Below are 13,328 nucleotides of genomic sequence, written 5' to 3' on the forward strand. Positions count from 1 at the left end.
TTGGAATTGCCCCTTACTAACTGATACTGGTGTCCTCTTGTCGAAGCTGATTTACGTGGTCCATCCTATCCATCCCGTTGAAAATTTTAAGCACGATCATATCATCCCGGCACACGCATTCTTCCAATGTAAGCATATTTAAGGAATCAAGTCTCTCTTAATAGCTGAAACCTTGTGTGCCAACAAGAGCACGCGTGGTTCTTCTCTGCACCCACTCAACCAAGTCTATGTCCCTCTGTATGTATGGTCTCCAAAACCTTGCGGCATGCTCCAGTTCAGGACAAACTAAGCCTCGGAAAAGTGGAAGAATGACTTTAGGGAGAACGCGGAGAGACCTTTTTAACTTTCTAACTGACCTTTTAAGACGTTTTAGAAACGATAAAAAAACATTTTAAACCGATGTCTTCATATCTTATTTCGTTTAACAATATTGAATACAGCGCCATTCCCCGCTGGTGGTGAGTTTTTGAACTTCTTTTGCGGAAAATTGAATCCCATGACCTCCTGTAAACTATTGCCAAGTTTGATAACATTTTGTCTGGTAGTTTTCTATGTTTCCTTTTATGGCCATTTCAAAGTGGAACTTTAATTATAAAGATCCTGTATATAAAGAATTTTTATTGTGCTGTATATTAACACTTAAATGACCGCATGTTATTTCCCGTAGGTTTTCTTTTAGACCGGCGATTTTCTTGTTTGGAAAGGAAAAACAAATACATATAGGAAATTAAAAATCCACTTATTTATTAACCTTATAACTTATATTTAACTTACATTTAGTTGCGTAGTTTTACAGTTTTACGTTTTGCGCACAATAATCTCGTCATCACTATATATCACTACTTCGGACACACCCTTCAAAATTTTCTAAATAGTCACCATCATACACACTATCTTCAAAATCAGTAATAGAATTACAGTCGTTATCGCTCGATATATCGGACAAATCGTCTGCGTAACACTTCAGAAAACTCGTTTCGTTACACAAGTTAGTGTTCTTTCTTGACATTATTCAAGGGAATTTAATTTTCTTTAAGTTGAAATTATTATGAGAATACCAGTGTGTCCAGAAAGCTCAAGATATTTTTACGCACTAAATCCTGCAACATGCGAATTCATTCGAATATTTTGTAATACTTAGCAACTACTGTTAGAAAAGAGATTAAAAGAACGAGAAATCTCGTTGCCGGTCTTTTACGTCTCAGCATTGAAACACGAGAAATCTCGTGAGCGGTCGTTTAAGTGTTAAGATTTAGTGTGCGGATGGTCACGATACAAATGTTTCGTCTTGTGTAATTGTAATTACATGAGTTGTTTTTGGTTCCCTGAAATATGGTTCAACTTTGTAAGGTAGGCAACTTACACAGAGGTGATCAACATGACAAATTTCATCCACCTACCACAGTGAATCGATTGGCTAGAAGAGATTCTTAGAACATTCTTTGGTACATACATTAGTTAAATATTTAATCGATTTGGTCCATTACGCCCGATGGGTATAAATTGTGGACAGAATTGAATTTCGGAAACGAGAAACCAACAATGAATAAAGTGTATTAAAAAAATCTACAAATATTATAGCGCATGTAGGAAGTAGAAAGTTAGACGTAGTCATTGAAGTTCCACTTTTGTTATTGCCGCCATAATCTTGCGACGGCGGTGATGCAATTACTTTTTATGAGGCAATGTTGTTCGACTTTCACCCCGTGGTGTCTGTCACCTTCCGTACACTCTTCAAATTTGCCTCTTGAAATCAGTTGTGCCATTTTCCTGCCTCTAAGTGTACGTTTCCACTAGACAAGAACATCTGCACCCAGGCAAGTGTCATTGTCTTAGTTTATTGATGCATCCGCAATCATGCCTTTTTTTCTAAAAGGCATTAAACCCTATCGCCTCCTATTTTCACTATATAAAAATCCATCTATGTTATTATGCTCACAAGGTTTGAAACGGTTTTAACTTCCAGATGGCAGGTGTCACAGACACCGTCCGTTGCAGCTTGAGGAGGTTGTTGTATAAATACTCGCACTACTAAACTAAAATACTGCTTCATGTTTATGTTAATACGATTGCAAACGGTTGTGATGTCCATAAGACAGGTGCGGCAGCCATGCATTGCCATTCAGGAAGGCAGTTGCAATACAGTGAGTGTTTGATGCATTAAACATAAAGTAAAATTAATATAGAATTTTTTTCGTACTGTGTGATGAACATGAATAATCCCTGTAAACATTCATAGCTCATTTAAATCCACATTCTGCCTTACTCCAATTTGTTTTTTACTCTAAATAACGTTTTAAGCAAAAGGAAATGGAAGTCTGGAGGCCCTTCAGAGGATATTCACTCTACTATATTTATGAACGTGACCCGTAAAAGACAAGGTCCTAAAAGGCAAAATATTTTCTTAATTTCTTTGTAGATGTTTATATTCCGGAAGGTCATTACGATAAGCTAATGATTGCATGAGTTCATGAAAAAAGACCCATCAACAACACATATAAACGTCGGATCCGATATCAATATCTAGATCAAAATCATTAGCTGGAGGGACGATACGAAGCGGAAGAGATAGATACACGTGGCTGCTTAAATTTCAAACCGATTTCCAGTTACATCCAAGAAACAAAAGCTTTCTAAACGAATCAATAGATTCACTAAAAGCCATACCCCAAATCATTCATCTTTTGATTCTAACGCTAAATGAATGGACGGATTCAAGTATGGATAATATCATATACTATTCTGATAAGTTTGTACTGGATTACTCTCTAGTTCATTAGTGTTTACAACCACCGTTTTCTCTATTTAGGATGAGTTTTACGATGAGAGGAAGCCGGATACACCCTGGGATTCTAGAAAAGTAAGTGCAATTTCTTATAATAATATTAAATAAATCTATACACACAGGGTTAACATGACCTGTTCTGCCAAATGAAAAGGGGTGATAAACGAACCCAAGTGGAACATGAAACACCCTACCAACTCTATACTGTCTAGAACCGTTTTGGAGTTATGTAGGATAATCGATTATGAAGAAAAAATAAGTCTGAAAAAAATCAAAATTTATGAAATTTTTGCAAAACCTACATGCAATTTAAGTTCATGTTTGGAAAGAGCAGAATTTACCAAATTGAAATACGCCAAAAACTTGTGCATTCTATCAGTTTTCGAAAGTGGCTACAATAAACCATATCGGTGTTCTGGTTCAGGAGAAATTTAGACTTTTGTTCGCAATATACATCACTAAAATCGGTGTGTTCGTAGAAGTAGATATTCAACACAAAAATTTGAAATTGGTGGTTACAGATTTTGCAAAAAGAAAAATCCTATTTGGTTACACCCCTCTATCAGCATATCTGGATTAAATAGCGAGCCACAAGCGCTGAGAGATTAACGAAGAAAATCGAATTATCGCCAAAATCTACTAAAATGTCTACTTCGAAAACGTTGCTTTCAGTGATGTATTGAAAACAAAAGGCTAAATTTCTAGACTCTCTTTCGAAAGCTGGTGTAATGGACAAGTTAGAAGGGCGCTTATTTGAGCGATTAAATTATATTTGATGAATTGACGATTAAATTTTTTGCGACAATTCGATTTCGAACTTCGCCAATCTTTCAGCGCTTACGGCTTGCCATTAAATCTGGATATTCTAATACAAATACAAGACCATAACAGGCAAAATGTCCAACGAGGTGACTGAGGGACCACGTCGTTGGAATGGTGTATCAGAATTGATGTTACCTCATAGGATTTTTTCTGGATCTTTCCAAATATGAACTTAGTTTGAGTGTTTCACAGAAACTTCATAAATTGGCGTTTTTTCAGACTTGGCGCATTTTTTTCAAATAATCGATTATCCAGCATAACTAGAAAACAGCTCGAGATAGGACAGGGTTGGTGGGGTGTTTCACGTTCCCCACTTGGGCTCGTCTATCACCCCCCCCCTTTCGTTTGGCAGAACAGGTCGTGTTCACCCTGTATATAAAATGACACGTTCTGACTGATTCATCATCACCGAGCAGAAATCGCTGAAGCTATAAATATGAAATTAGGTCAGAGTAGTTTTTACTCCATGATATAGCAACTAACTCACTGAGAAAAGAGATTTTTCAAAATTGAACCCCCTAAGGGGAATTCAGAGTTCAATCGTCTCAGAGACGGAACCGCTGAAGCTATAAATATGAAATTTGGTCAGTTTCATTTTGTGACGTGAAGACTCGTTATATATAAACTCGTTAAGAAATAATTTTTCGAAATTCAATCCCTAAAGAGGTTATGAAGGGGTTTCAATTTTATATACAAAAACGCTGAAGCTATAAATTTGAAATTCGAGCAGTAGTTTTATTTTATAATGTAGTCTCACTAAACAGAAATTTTTCGAAATTTAACCCCTAAGGGTCCCTAAGATTACGAAATCCAGCAATCGAAGCCGCGGGTAACAGCTAGTTTAACAATTGTTAAGACCATCCTCATTTTTTTAAGAACATCCTATAATAACACACTAATCAAAACTGATATTATTATTACCGATATATCTGTACGGCTGCGGAAGAGTATAACATAAAAATTTCAATCACATGTGAAAATTCAACAGAAACTTGATGAAAAATATAAAAATTATATCGACATATATATATAATTATAGTCACCAACAATATTCGGTACTAAAAAAAACGTCCACGTTTTCTGAGTCGTGAGTGATACCCCTACCCCGCAAGAATAAGGCCCGGAACGATTGTTATTGTTTTAGGTTTTTTCCACACAATAAATTACCCACAGAGGAGCCCGTGGAAACTCTGAAAAAAAAGGCCGGAGGGGGGGGGGACCCTCCAAATGTTCCAGCCTAGGGGCAATGCTCCAGAATGTGGGGCCATGGCGATACCTAGGTTTGATGCCGATGAAAATATATGGTTTGCCATTGATTGCAAAGTAATGATTGTCTAAGGCCGGGATTACACTATAAAAGTTTTATAAAAGTTCGTTTATAAAACTTGAAAAATGCAATCAATAGGCGGATCAGTTAAGTTCGCTCGAATGTAACAGATGTGTTTATTGGTTACATTTTTCAAGTTTTATAAAATAATTTTTATCAAAGTTTTATAGTGTATTACCAGCCTAAGAATGTTTTTTTACATGGAATTTTTTCTCCCACGTGTTGAAAATCGCTTTTTCAAGACATCGACAATCAAAATTTTATGGTCACTTTCGCGAATCTGCCTAAATGGCCGGGATTGCACTGTAAAAGTTCTATAAAAGATCTTTTACAAAACTTAAAAAAAAAACCAATCAATAAGCTTATTAATTACATTCGCTCGAATGTAGCCGATACTCTTGTTGTTTGCATTTTTAAAGTTTCATAAAATGACTTTTATCAAACTTTTATAGTATAATCCCCGCCTAATAGTGAAATATAATTGTGGGGGGTCAATCTCTGTGGTCACTGAGAGCATTATTTGTCATACTCTGAGCGGGAACCACTGCTCAGACCACCACTAATGCTCCGACTATTTGATGAGTCGTTCTTACTCGCCGATAGAATCAGAAGTCATGCCAATTAATAGCTTTGAAAACAAAAATCCAGATCATTCAAATGTTTATTTTTTGATCATCAGAAAAACATCATAGAGTACCAATTCTGAACACAGGAGGAGATAGACTTGAAATTCTGGGGGGTGCACAATGATGATGGCTAGGAGGGCTGATGATGATGATCATGATGATGTCAATTTATATACAGGCATATACGTTAGATCAGTGGTTCTCAACCTTTTTTTGCCCATGGCCCCCTTTCAACCATTTCTCATTCCTGTGGCCCCTTGCGACCATGATTAGTTTCCTACCCCCCCCCCCCCCCGTTTTCCCGTTAACAGACAATTATTCGTATATTGTTTGAATTTAATTAATTTTTAATTTATGAAAATAACGAAAAAGAAACATAACCATAATATATATGCAACACAGTAAAATAAAATATGATAAATTATTTTTAATCAATGTAAACTTTGGGGTCATTCAAGTATTACGTCATCATCGAGGGGGGAGGGGGTTTCTGATTTGCTGACTTTTGTTGACAAGGGGGGGAGGTATGAAGGTTGCTAACGTCATCAACCACCTTTTTTTTTTAAAAGATATGAAATATTCTAAGCTGCTGATGAAATTTTGCTGACAAGGGGGGTCAGTGTTTTGCTGACTTGGTGACAAAGGGGTCAAAAATGGCAAAAAATTTGCTGACGTAATACTTGAACGACCCCTTTGCGCTTGAAGACGTCATAATGTCATCAAGTTACTGTACAGGATGAATTATTTACAAATTATTTTTCCTTGGGTAAATTTGAATTTCGATAAATCAGAATTTCTAACTAATCAGAAATTATAAATAATCAGATTTCAAATAAAAAAATTATTGGTTTATTGATTATAATTTCGATACGGTGAGATTTACATTCATCGTGAAGATCTGATGTCTCGTTAGATGACAAGCTATCTCCAAGTGGCTATTTTGGTTCATAATGTGACCTCTCTCCCACAGGCGAACGAAGCAATGTGTGAGTTGGCTTAAACACAACACAATATTTCACATAACAGACACTACTATATGTAATGTACAAGGTACATAGGTAACAATGGTATTTTACTGGCAAACCGCGTTCACCCTACACGAATACTTTCAATTAGAAAAATTATCCAAATAACGTGTAGTACTCAGATATGCCATTCGTGTTGCAAAGGGTTGTATAGTGATTCAAATAAAAATGTTAACTTTTTAAACGGACACCGTGTGCTCAAAAACCCTATTACAAAGTTGTTGCCCCATCTCTTCTGATGCCAACAAAACCGTTTTATCTGCATTTAACGTTGTTTTTTGGTTGGTTGTCTTCAAATAAATGTTACTGTCAAAATCACTGTCATTAAAGTGACACTGTATATATAAATACACTGAAGAGCCAAAAAAACTGGTACAACCTGCCTAATATCGTGTAGGGCGCCCGCGAGCCCGCAGAAGTGCCGCAACACGACGTGGCATGGACTCGACTAATGTCTGAAGTAGTTCTGGAGGTATTTGACACCATGAATCCTGCAGGGCTGTCCATAAATCCGTAGGAGTAAGAGGGGGTGGAGATCTCTTCTGAACAGCACGTTGCAAGGCATCCCAGATATGTTCAATAATGTTCATGTCTGGGGATTATGGTGGCCAGCGGAAGTGTCTAAAGTCAGAAGAGTGTTCCTGGAGCCACTTTGTAGCAATTCTGGACGTGTGGGGTGTCGCATTGTCCTGCTGAAATTGTCCAAGTCCGTCGGAATGCACAATGGACATGAATGATTGCAAATGATCAGACAGGATGCTTACGCACCTGTCAGAGTCGTATCTAGACGTATCAGGGGTCCCATATCACGCCAACTGCACACGCCCCATGCCATCACAGAGCCTCCACCAGCTTGAACAGTCCCCTGTTGACATGTAGGGTCCATGGATTCATGAGGTTGTCTCCATACCCGCACGTCTCTCAGCTCGAAGCAATTGGAACCGAGACTCGTCAGACCAGGCAACGTGTTTCCAGTCCTCAACAGTCCAATGTCGGTGTTGTCGGGCCCAGGCGAGGCGTAAAGCTTTGTGTCGTGCAGTCATCAAGGGTACACGAGTCCGAAAGCCCATATCGATGATGTTTCGTTGAATGGTTCGCACGCTGACACTTGTTGATGGCCCAGCATTGAAATCTGCAGCAATTTGCGGAGGGGTTGCACGTTTGTCACGTTTAATGATTCTCGTCAGTCGTCGTTGGTACCGTTCTTGCACGATCTTTTTCCTGCCGCAGCGATGTCGTAGATTTGATTTTTTACCGGATTCCCGATATTCACGGTACACTCGTGAAATGGTCGTACGTGAAAATCCAAATTTCATCGCTACCTCGGAGATGCTATGTCCCATCTCTCGTGCGCCGACTATAACACCACGTTCAAACTCACTTAAATCTCGATAGCCTGCCATTGTAACAGCAGTAACCGATCTAACAACTATGCCAGACACTTGTTGTGTTATATAGGCGTTGCCGACCACAGCGCCGTACTCTGATTGGCTCCATATCTCTGTATTTGCATACGCATGCCTGTACCAGTTTTTTTGGCTCTTCAGTTTACATTCATCTCGAAACCTTATAATTATTGATAACACAAGCTTATGACAAGGGCTCTGATTTTTATCACCTAAAGAGGAAACGTAGTAGCTAATAACTTATCAGCAACGACGTTTCATCTTTAGGTCATAAAAATTAGAGCCCAACTTATGAAAAATTGGATGAACGCACACAAAAATGTCATTGTGCTTGTTTTCATGAAACTCTTAAAATATTTGATACTTCAAGTACTAAATTTCATCTTTCAACTACTCAGATCCTTATGCTCGGTGTTGAAATATCTTGCGGTGTTGAAAAATCAATCAAATCTTTATGTTAATGTTACTTAAATAGGGGGAAAATTGAATTTTTTTTAATAAATTTCTTCGTGGGCCCCATTATCAGCAGCCATGACTCCCCTTTTGCGATATTTTCCTCCATGGCCCCCTTGGAATATCCTGGGGCCCCCGGTTGAGAACACTGCGTTAGATCAGTCGACTCCAACGTTGACGATGGAGGGGGGGGGGGAGCGTATCTCCATCCATGTGATTCTGGACTTCTTCCACGGCATGGTCTTCCTAAAAGGTCACTTATGGATTTTTCTTGCTGTAATTCTGTGACAAATGGGTACATATCCTTCCAGGGGGCGCCGGAGTTGTTTTGGCTTTGTGAATTCTCGTCTTGAGTTTTATGTAGAAAATTTTTATTTCTAAATTAATTCTGGGGATGCTTGCAAAGACGTATTTACAGGAGGGAGAGCTTAGCGGGCTATCGCCCAGGGCTGCAAGCTTGGCGGGGCAGCAGATTCAAGAAATGAGTGCTCAAGAAAATTAGTAGAATGGGAGGAAAGCGGCAGAATTTGTATATCCCATAGGCAGTAAAACCATAAATCCACCTCAGCATAGAGAGTGAGAGAAGTCAGTGACTGACCAAAAGAAGTGACCTAGAGAGTTTGCAAGCTTGTAAATGACCAAAAAAGTATGCAGACGCGTGAGTGACCAGGAAACAAGGGATTAGGTCAGTAAGCGTCTAAAACGATTACTTCGACAGCAAGGCACTAGGTCGGTGAGCAACCGGAAGAGTGATCTAGAGCGTTTACAAGCACTTGAGTGACCAAAAAGTATACAAACGTACGAATGGCCAAAAGAGTGACCTGGAGAGTGTATGAGAGCGTGGCAGTGATCTAAAGACTGTGTAAGCATGGGCCTCATAACTGTGTTTCATAATGTGTGAATAAGGATATTTTTCAATTCAATTTTGAAATATCAGATATTCCAATGCATTATAATGTTTTGTTAACATTGCCATTCTCGCACGTATTTATATAGATGTTGCCACTTTCCCCATCGAATGTAGTCCAAGTCAAATCACCTTTACCACCAGAAGAAAAGAAAGCAAACTCGGACATTGCTTACAAGTTAGAAGATGTACCTCCTTGGTATTTATGCATCGTCCTGGGATTGCAGGTAAGTTTCCGACGAAACATTGGAATTTCGAACTCGTAATGTTTTTGTATGACTGGCGTAACCTTTCATTGTGTGCAATATGAATAATCTGAATGGGATATCAATACATTCCTTTATTAATTAACCATTTCACAGCATTATCTAACGATGTTTGGTGGAACAGTTACGTATCCATACCTTATTGCTCCAAAATTATGTATCCCAGACACGAGCCCTGCTAGAGGATACCTTATATCCACGACGTTTTTCGTTTCGGGAGTGGCGACATTCTTGCAAACAACATTTGGTGTCAGGTGAGTTGTTATACAGCCTGCTATCTGGTGTATTCGCAAAATTCTTTCAACGTTAAATCCATGGCCATAGTTGTGTCTAGACTGGTTTAATACGTTCCATGGGCAAGTAGTGTGGCCGCTCCATATTTGGCGATAATCGTCAAATGTTGGAGGCTGGAAGTGTATTGAGATCCTGGTCGATTACCTTCCAGCTTCCAACCCAAGTCAAAAAGGAGCCGCCTTCTTTCCCCATCTTCTGGCCACACATCGGTCAAAGAATGCCAACAATCACAACATGAAGAGTGTTCTAGAAAAACTGGTTCTGTTGTTCTTAGCAAATATACGCCGCGGAATATTAGGCTAAGCTGGGCCTATGCCACTGCTGCTTCTTTGCATCAGGAGAAGGCAAATATTGGAAGCGAATATTTGCAAATGACTATTGGGCCAGCCTTACACGAATGTGGCCATGGCTTAACCGAATGGAATACCTTTGTTATAGCTTATTATTACGTACTTTGTAACTGTAGCGATGTATTGGACATGAATCATAAGTGGTAATTATATTAATTTACTTGCAGACTTCCGATCGTGCAAGGTAGCACGATAGCTCTGTTTGTTCCAATTTTAGCGATACTACAATTACCCCAATGGCAATGTCCCGATTCAAATAATTTCAATTCTTCGAATAGTTCAACGACCATCGATTGGGACGAAGAATGGATGAGGAGAATGAGAGAGGTAATGCACGTAATTACAATTGATAATTGTATTTTGTTTAGTCTGTTGTACATTACGTGCTTAAGCTCCTACCCAACGGCCGTACACGCGTGAAAGATAATCGAACATTCGTTCAATATACGAGGATTTATTTTAGTGGATTATCTATTAATTGTTTGATGTCATTTTGAAATTAGGTGCAAGGTGCGGTGATTGGAGCATCGCTGTTCGAAGTGTTTTGTGGATTCACGGGGTTTATGGGCATATTATTGAATTGGATAACGCCTCTTGCGATAGTGCCAACTGTTACTCTTGTCGGCTTGTCGCTCTTCATAGAAGCGGCTAATTCCGCTGCAGGACATTGGGCTGTGGCTTTCTTGTAAGTAGTTAAATAAACGTTTTTATATTTTGATTATTCACTTATTACCCCTTGCTGAAAATATGGAATTAAGCTAGCCGATTCTAAGCGACTAATGATTCTTACAGGACAATGCTGTTGCTGGTCATATTTTCTCAGATGCTAAGCAAAACATTAGTACCCGTGCCAAAATACAGCAAAGCTAATGGTTGGTCCTTGTCTCACTTCCCAGTCTTCAAGCTTTTTCCTGTAAGCTTTTTATTTTTCCCTGATCTGACGGATTATGTGTTAACATATTTACTTATCTATCCATACTTAATATACGAGAAAAGTTTTAATATAGTTCTCTCTTGAACAAATGATTCTCTTCTTTCTCAATAGGTTTTACTGACAATTACCCTAGCATGGTCATTGTGCGCCATCTTCACGGTCACAAACGTCTTCCACGAAGGTAGTAAAGGAAGAACGGACTTGCAAATCGAAGTCTTGAAAGAAAGTCCGTGGTTTCGGTTTCCCTATCCTGGTGAGAGAGAGAAAATATCATTATCTAAATAACTTGAAAGCTTTCTTTTCGGAAGTTTTTGTTCGTTTCAGTAAGTGAAGATATATCCATGTTCATAGGCATTGGCACGATTTTCTCGGGAAGGGGGGGGGGTCAAATTTTTTCTTCTGAATTGGGAGTTTTTACGTTTTTTTCCTGCAAAATAACGCTATAATTTCGTCTCGGGGACAGGGGGTTAGAACTCCCCGCCACCCATGCGTTCGCCAATACCCATGCTTGTCCTGCAAGTATGCATAGATTATATAGAATGGTTATAATTAAACTGACACTACTCTTTTCTGGTGGACGTGTATTTCGTTGAAACTTAGTAGAACATTATATGGACCATGGAAAAAGAAAACTTCAGTTTTTTAAAAAGCACCACTTTTTCACCTGGTGGTCAAAAATTTAATTTATACATATATATATTGCAGTTTTCTTTCCCCGTGGTTCATATAACCTACACACCAAGTATCAACGAAACACGTCCACCAGAACAGGCACTACTTAGGTCTGAGTAGTGTCAGTTTAAGTATAACCACCCTGTACTTCGTAAAGAATGTTAGCCAAGCAATCGAATTGGTGGTCGTGTGATTATATAATCGAAACAATGTAGTTATTTGCACTGAAGATGAATCCTTCGTTATACAGGTCAATGGGGAATGCCAACATTCAGTACCGCTGCAGTTTTTGGTGTGCTGGCAGGAGTGATAGCGTCCGCCATTGAATCAGTCGGTGATTACTACGCCTGTGCTCGTCTTGCCGGTGCTCCGCCACCTCCGAAACACGCCATCAACCGAGGTATCTGGGCTGAAGGCCTTGGTTGTATTCTAGCAGGTTTATGGGGTACTGGAGGTGGGGTGACATCTTACAGTGAGAACATTGGAGCTATTGGAATAACAAAGGTTTGTAAATCTTCGATTCTGTAATTTTACCCTAATTCAATTTTTCCGCTTTTTCAAAATTCAGGATTGCTCAATTTTAAGTAGCAAAAATTGAGGTTGATACATATGACTAAAATTGCTATTAGTATATGCTCTGATTTCTTTCCTTTTTGGTCACTTTTAGGTTGCTAGTCGACGAGTGATACAGTATGGTTCGATCCTCATGATCATTTTCGGCATGCTTGGCAAAGCAGGAGCACTCTTCGTGACCATACCAGAACCAATCGTTGGTGGTGTATTTTGTGTTATGTTTTCCATGATAACTGCTGTTGGGCTTTCAACCCTGCATTTCGTTGACCTCACTTCTTCAAGGAATCAATTCGTACTTGGATTCTCTTTATTTATCGGACTCGCTGTTCCCAAATGGCTGCAAGCGAATCCAAACGCTATTGACACTGGTAAACATAAAAATACAGTTCTTTATAGCCTACTATATTCCTCGATGGCGAGTATTCTCATCCTAAACAAGTTGTGATTGGCTGAAGAAATGGTTTACTAATATATGTGAGACTGTCTTCTCTATACTATTTTTTTTCCCTGTAGGTGACCAGGTGTTGACTCAGATAGTAACTGTTTTGCTGAGCACGAGTATGTTCGTCGGTGGATTTGTCGGATTTGTATTGGATAACACGATACCAGGTAAAGATTTCATTTCTGTAACGACTTAAGAAAAATGATGAAGAGGTACAGTACAGACAATGTGAAAGCTATTTTCCCCCTCGCTTAATATTCAACAGAAAAGAAAAAAGAAAGCTAGTATGTGTGTGTTTGAGAGTGAATTTTTTTATAGATATCACCAGGAGGCGCGAGAGGCGACAAATAGTAAACTGTCGTCATTTTTAATAATTTTTTGTGGCTTTAATAATTGCTTTCCACCGCTAATTTTTTTTTGTTTTCATGTGTTTCTGGGCGAGAGGA

General features: G+C 38.8%; 1 protein-coding gene across 3 annotated transcripts in view; it reads left to right on the forward strand.

Annotated features, from left to right (window-relative positions):
- The window catches only part of LOC149073970 (solute carrier family 23 member 1-like), a 42,769-nt gene that overhangs the window by 25,568 nt on the left and 3,873 nt on the right, over positions 1 to 13,328 (forward strand). For 2 of the 3 annotated variants that reach the window (XM_089246585.1, XM_089246586.1), the window contains exons 2-11: positions 2,810 to 2,860; positions 9,441 to 9,578; positions 9,714 to 9,871; positions 10,429 to 10,588; positions 10,765 to 10,946; positions 11,054 to 11,174; positions 11,307 to 11,448; positions 12,118 to 12,371; positions 12,535 to 12,808; positions 12,954 to 13,049. In XM_089246585.1, the coding sequence (XP_089102711.1) occupies positions 2,810 to 2,860; positions 9,441 to 9,578; positions 9,714 to 9,871; positions 10,429 to 10,588; positions 10,765 to 10,946; positions 11,054 to 11,174; positions 11,307 to 11,448; positions 12,118 to 12,371; positions 12,535 to 12,808; positions 12,954 to 13,049 (1,576 nt within the window). Of the gene's footprint in view, positions 1 to 2,558; positions 2,719 to 2,809; positions 2,861 to 9,440; positions 9,579 to 9,713; positions 9,872 to 10,428; positions 10,589 to 10,764; positions 10,947 to 11,053; positions 11,175 to 11,306; positions 11,449 to 12,117; positions 12,372 to 12,534; positions 12,809 to 12,953; positions 13,050 to 13,328 lie in introns of those variants that run through there. The other variant, XM_089246587.1, reaches the window with a different exon arrangement.

Source organism: Pholcus phalangioides, unplaced genomic scaffold (genome assembly GCF_987345545.1).
Source record: "Pholcus phalangioides strain wild (caught in Gottingen) unplaced genomic scaffold, Ppha-v1.0 ptg000017l_1, whole genome shotgun sequence".
Classification (NCBI taxonomy): domain Eukaryota; kingdom Metazoa; phylum Arthropoda; class Arachnida; order Araneae; family Pholcidae; genus Pholcus; species Pholcus phalangioides.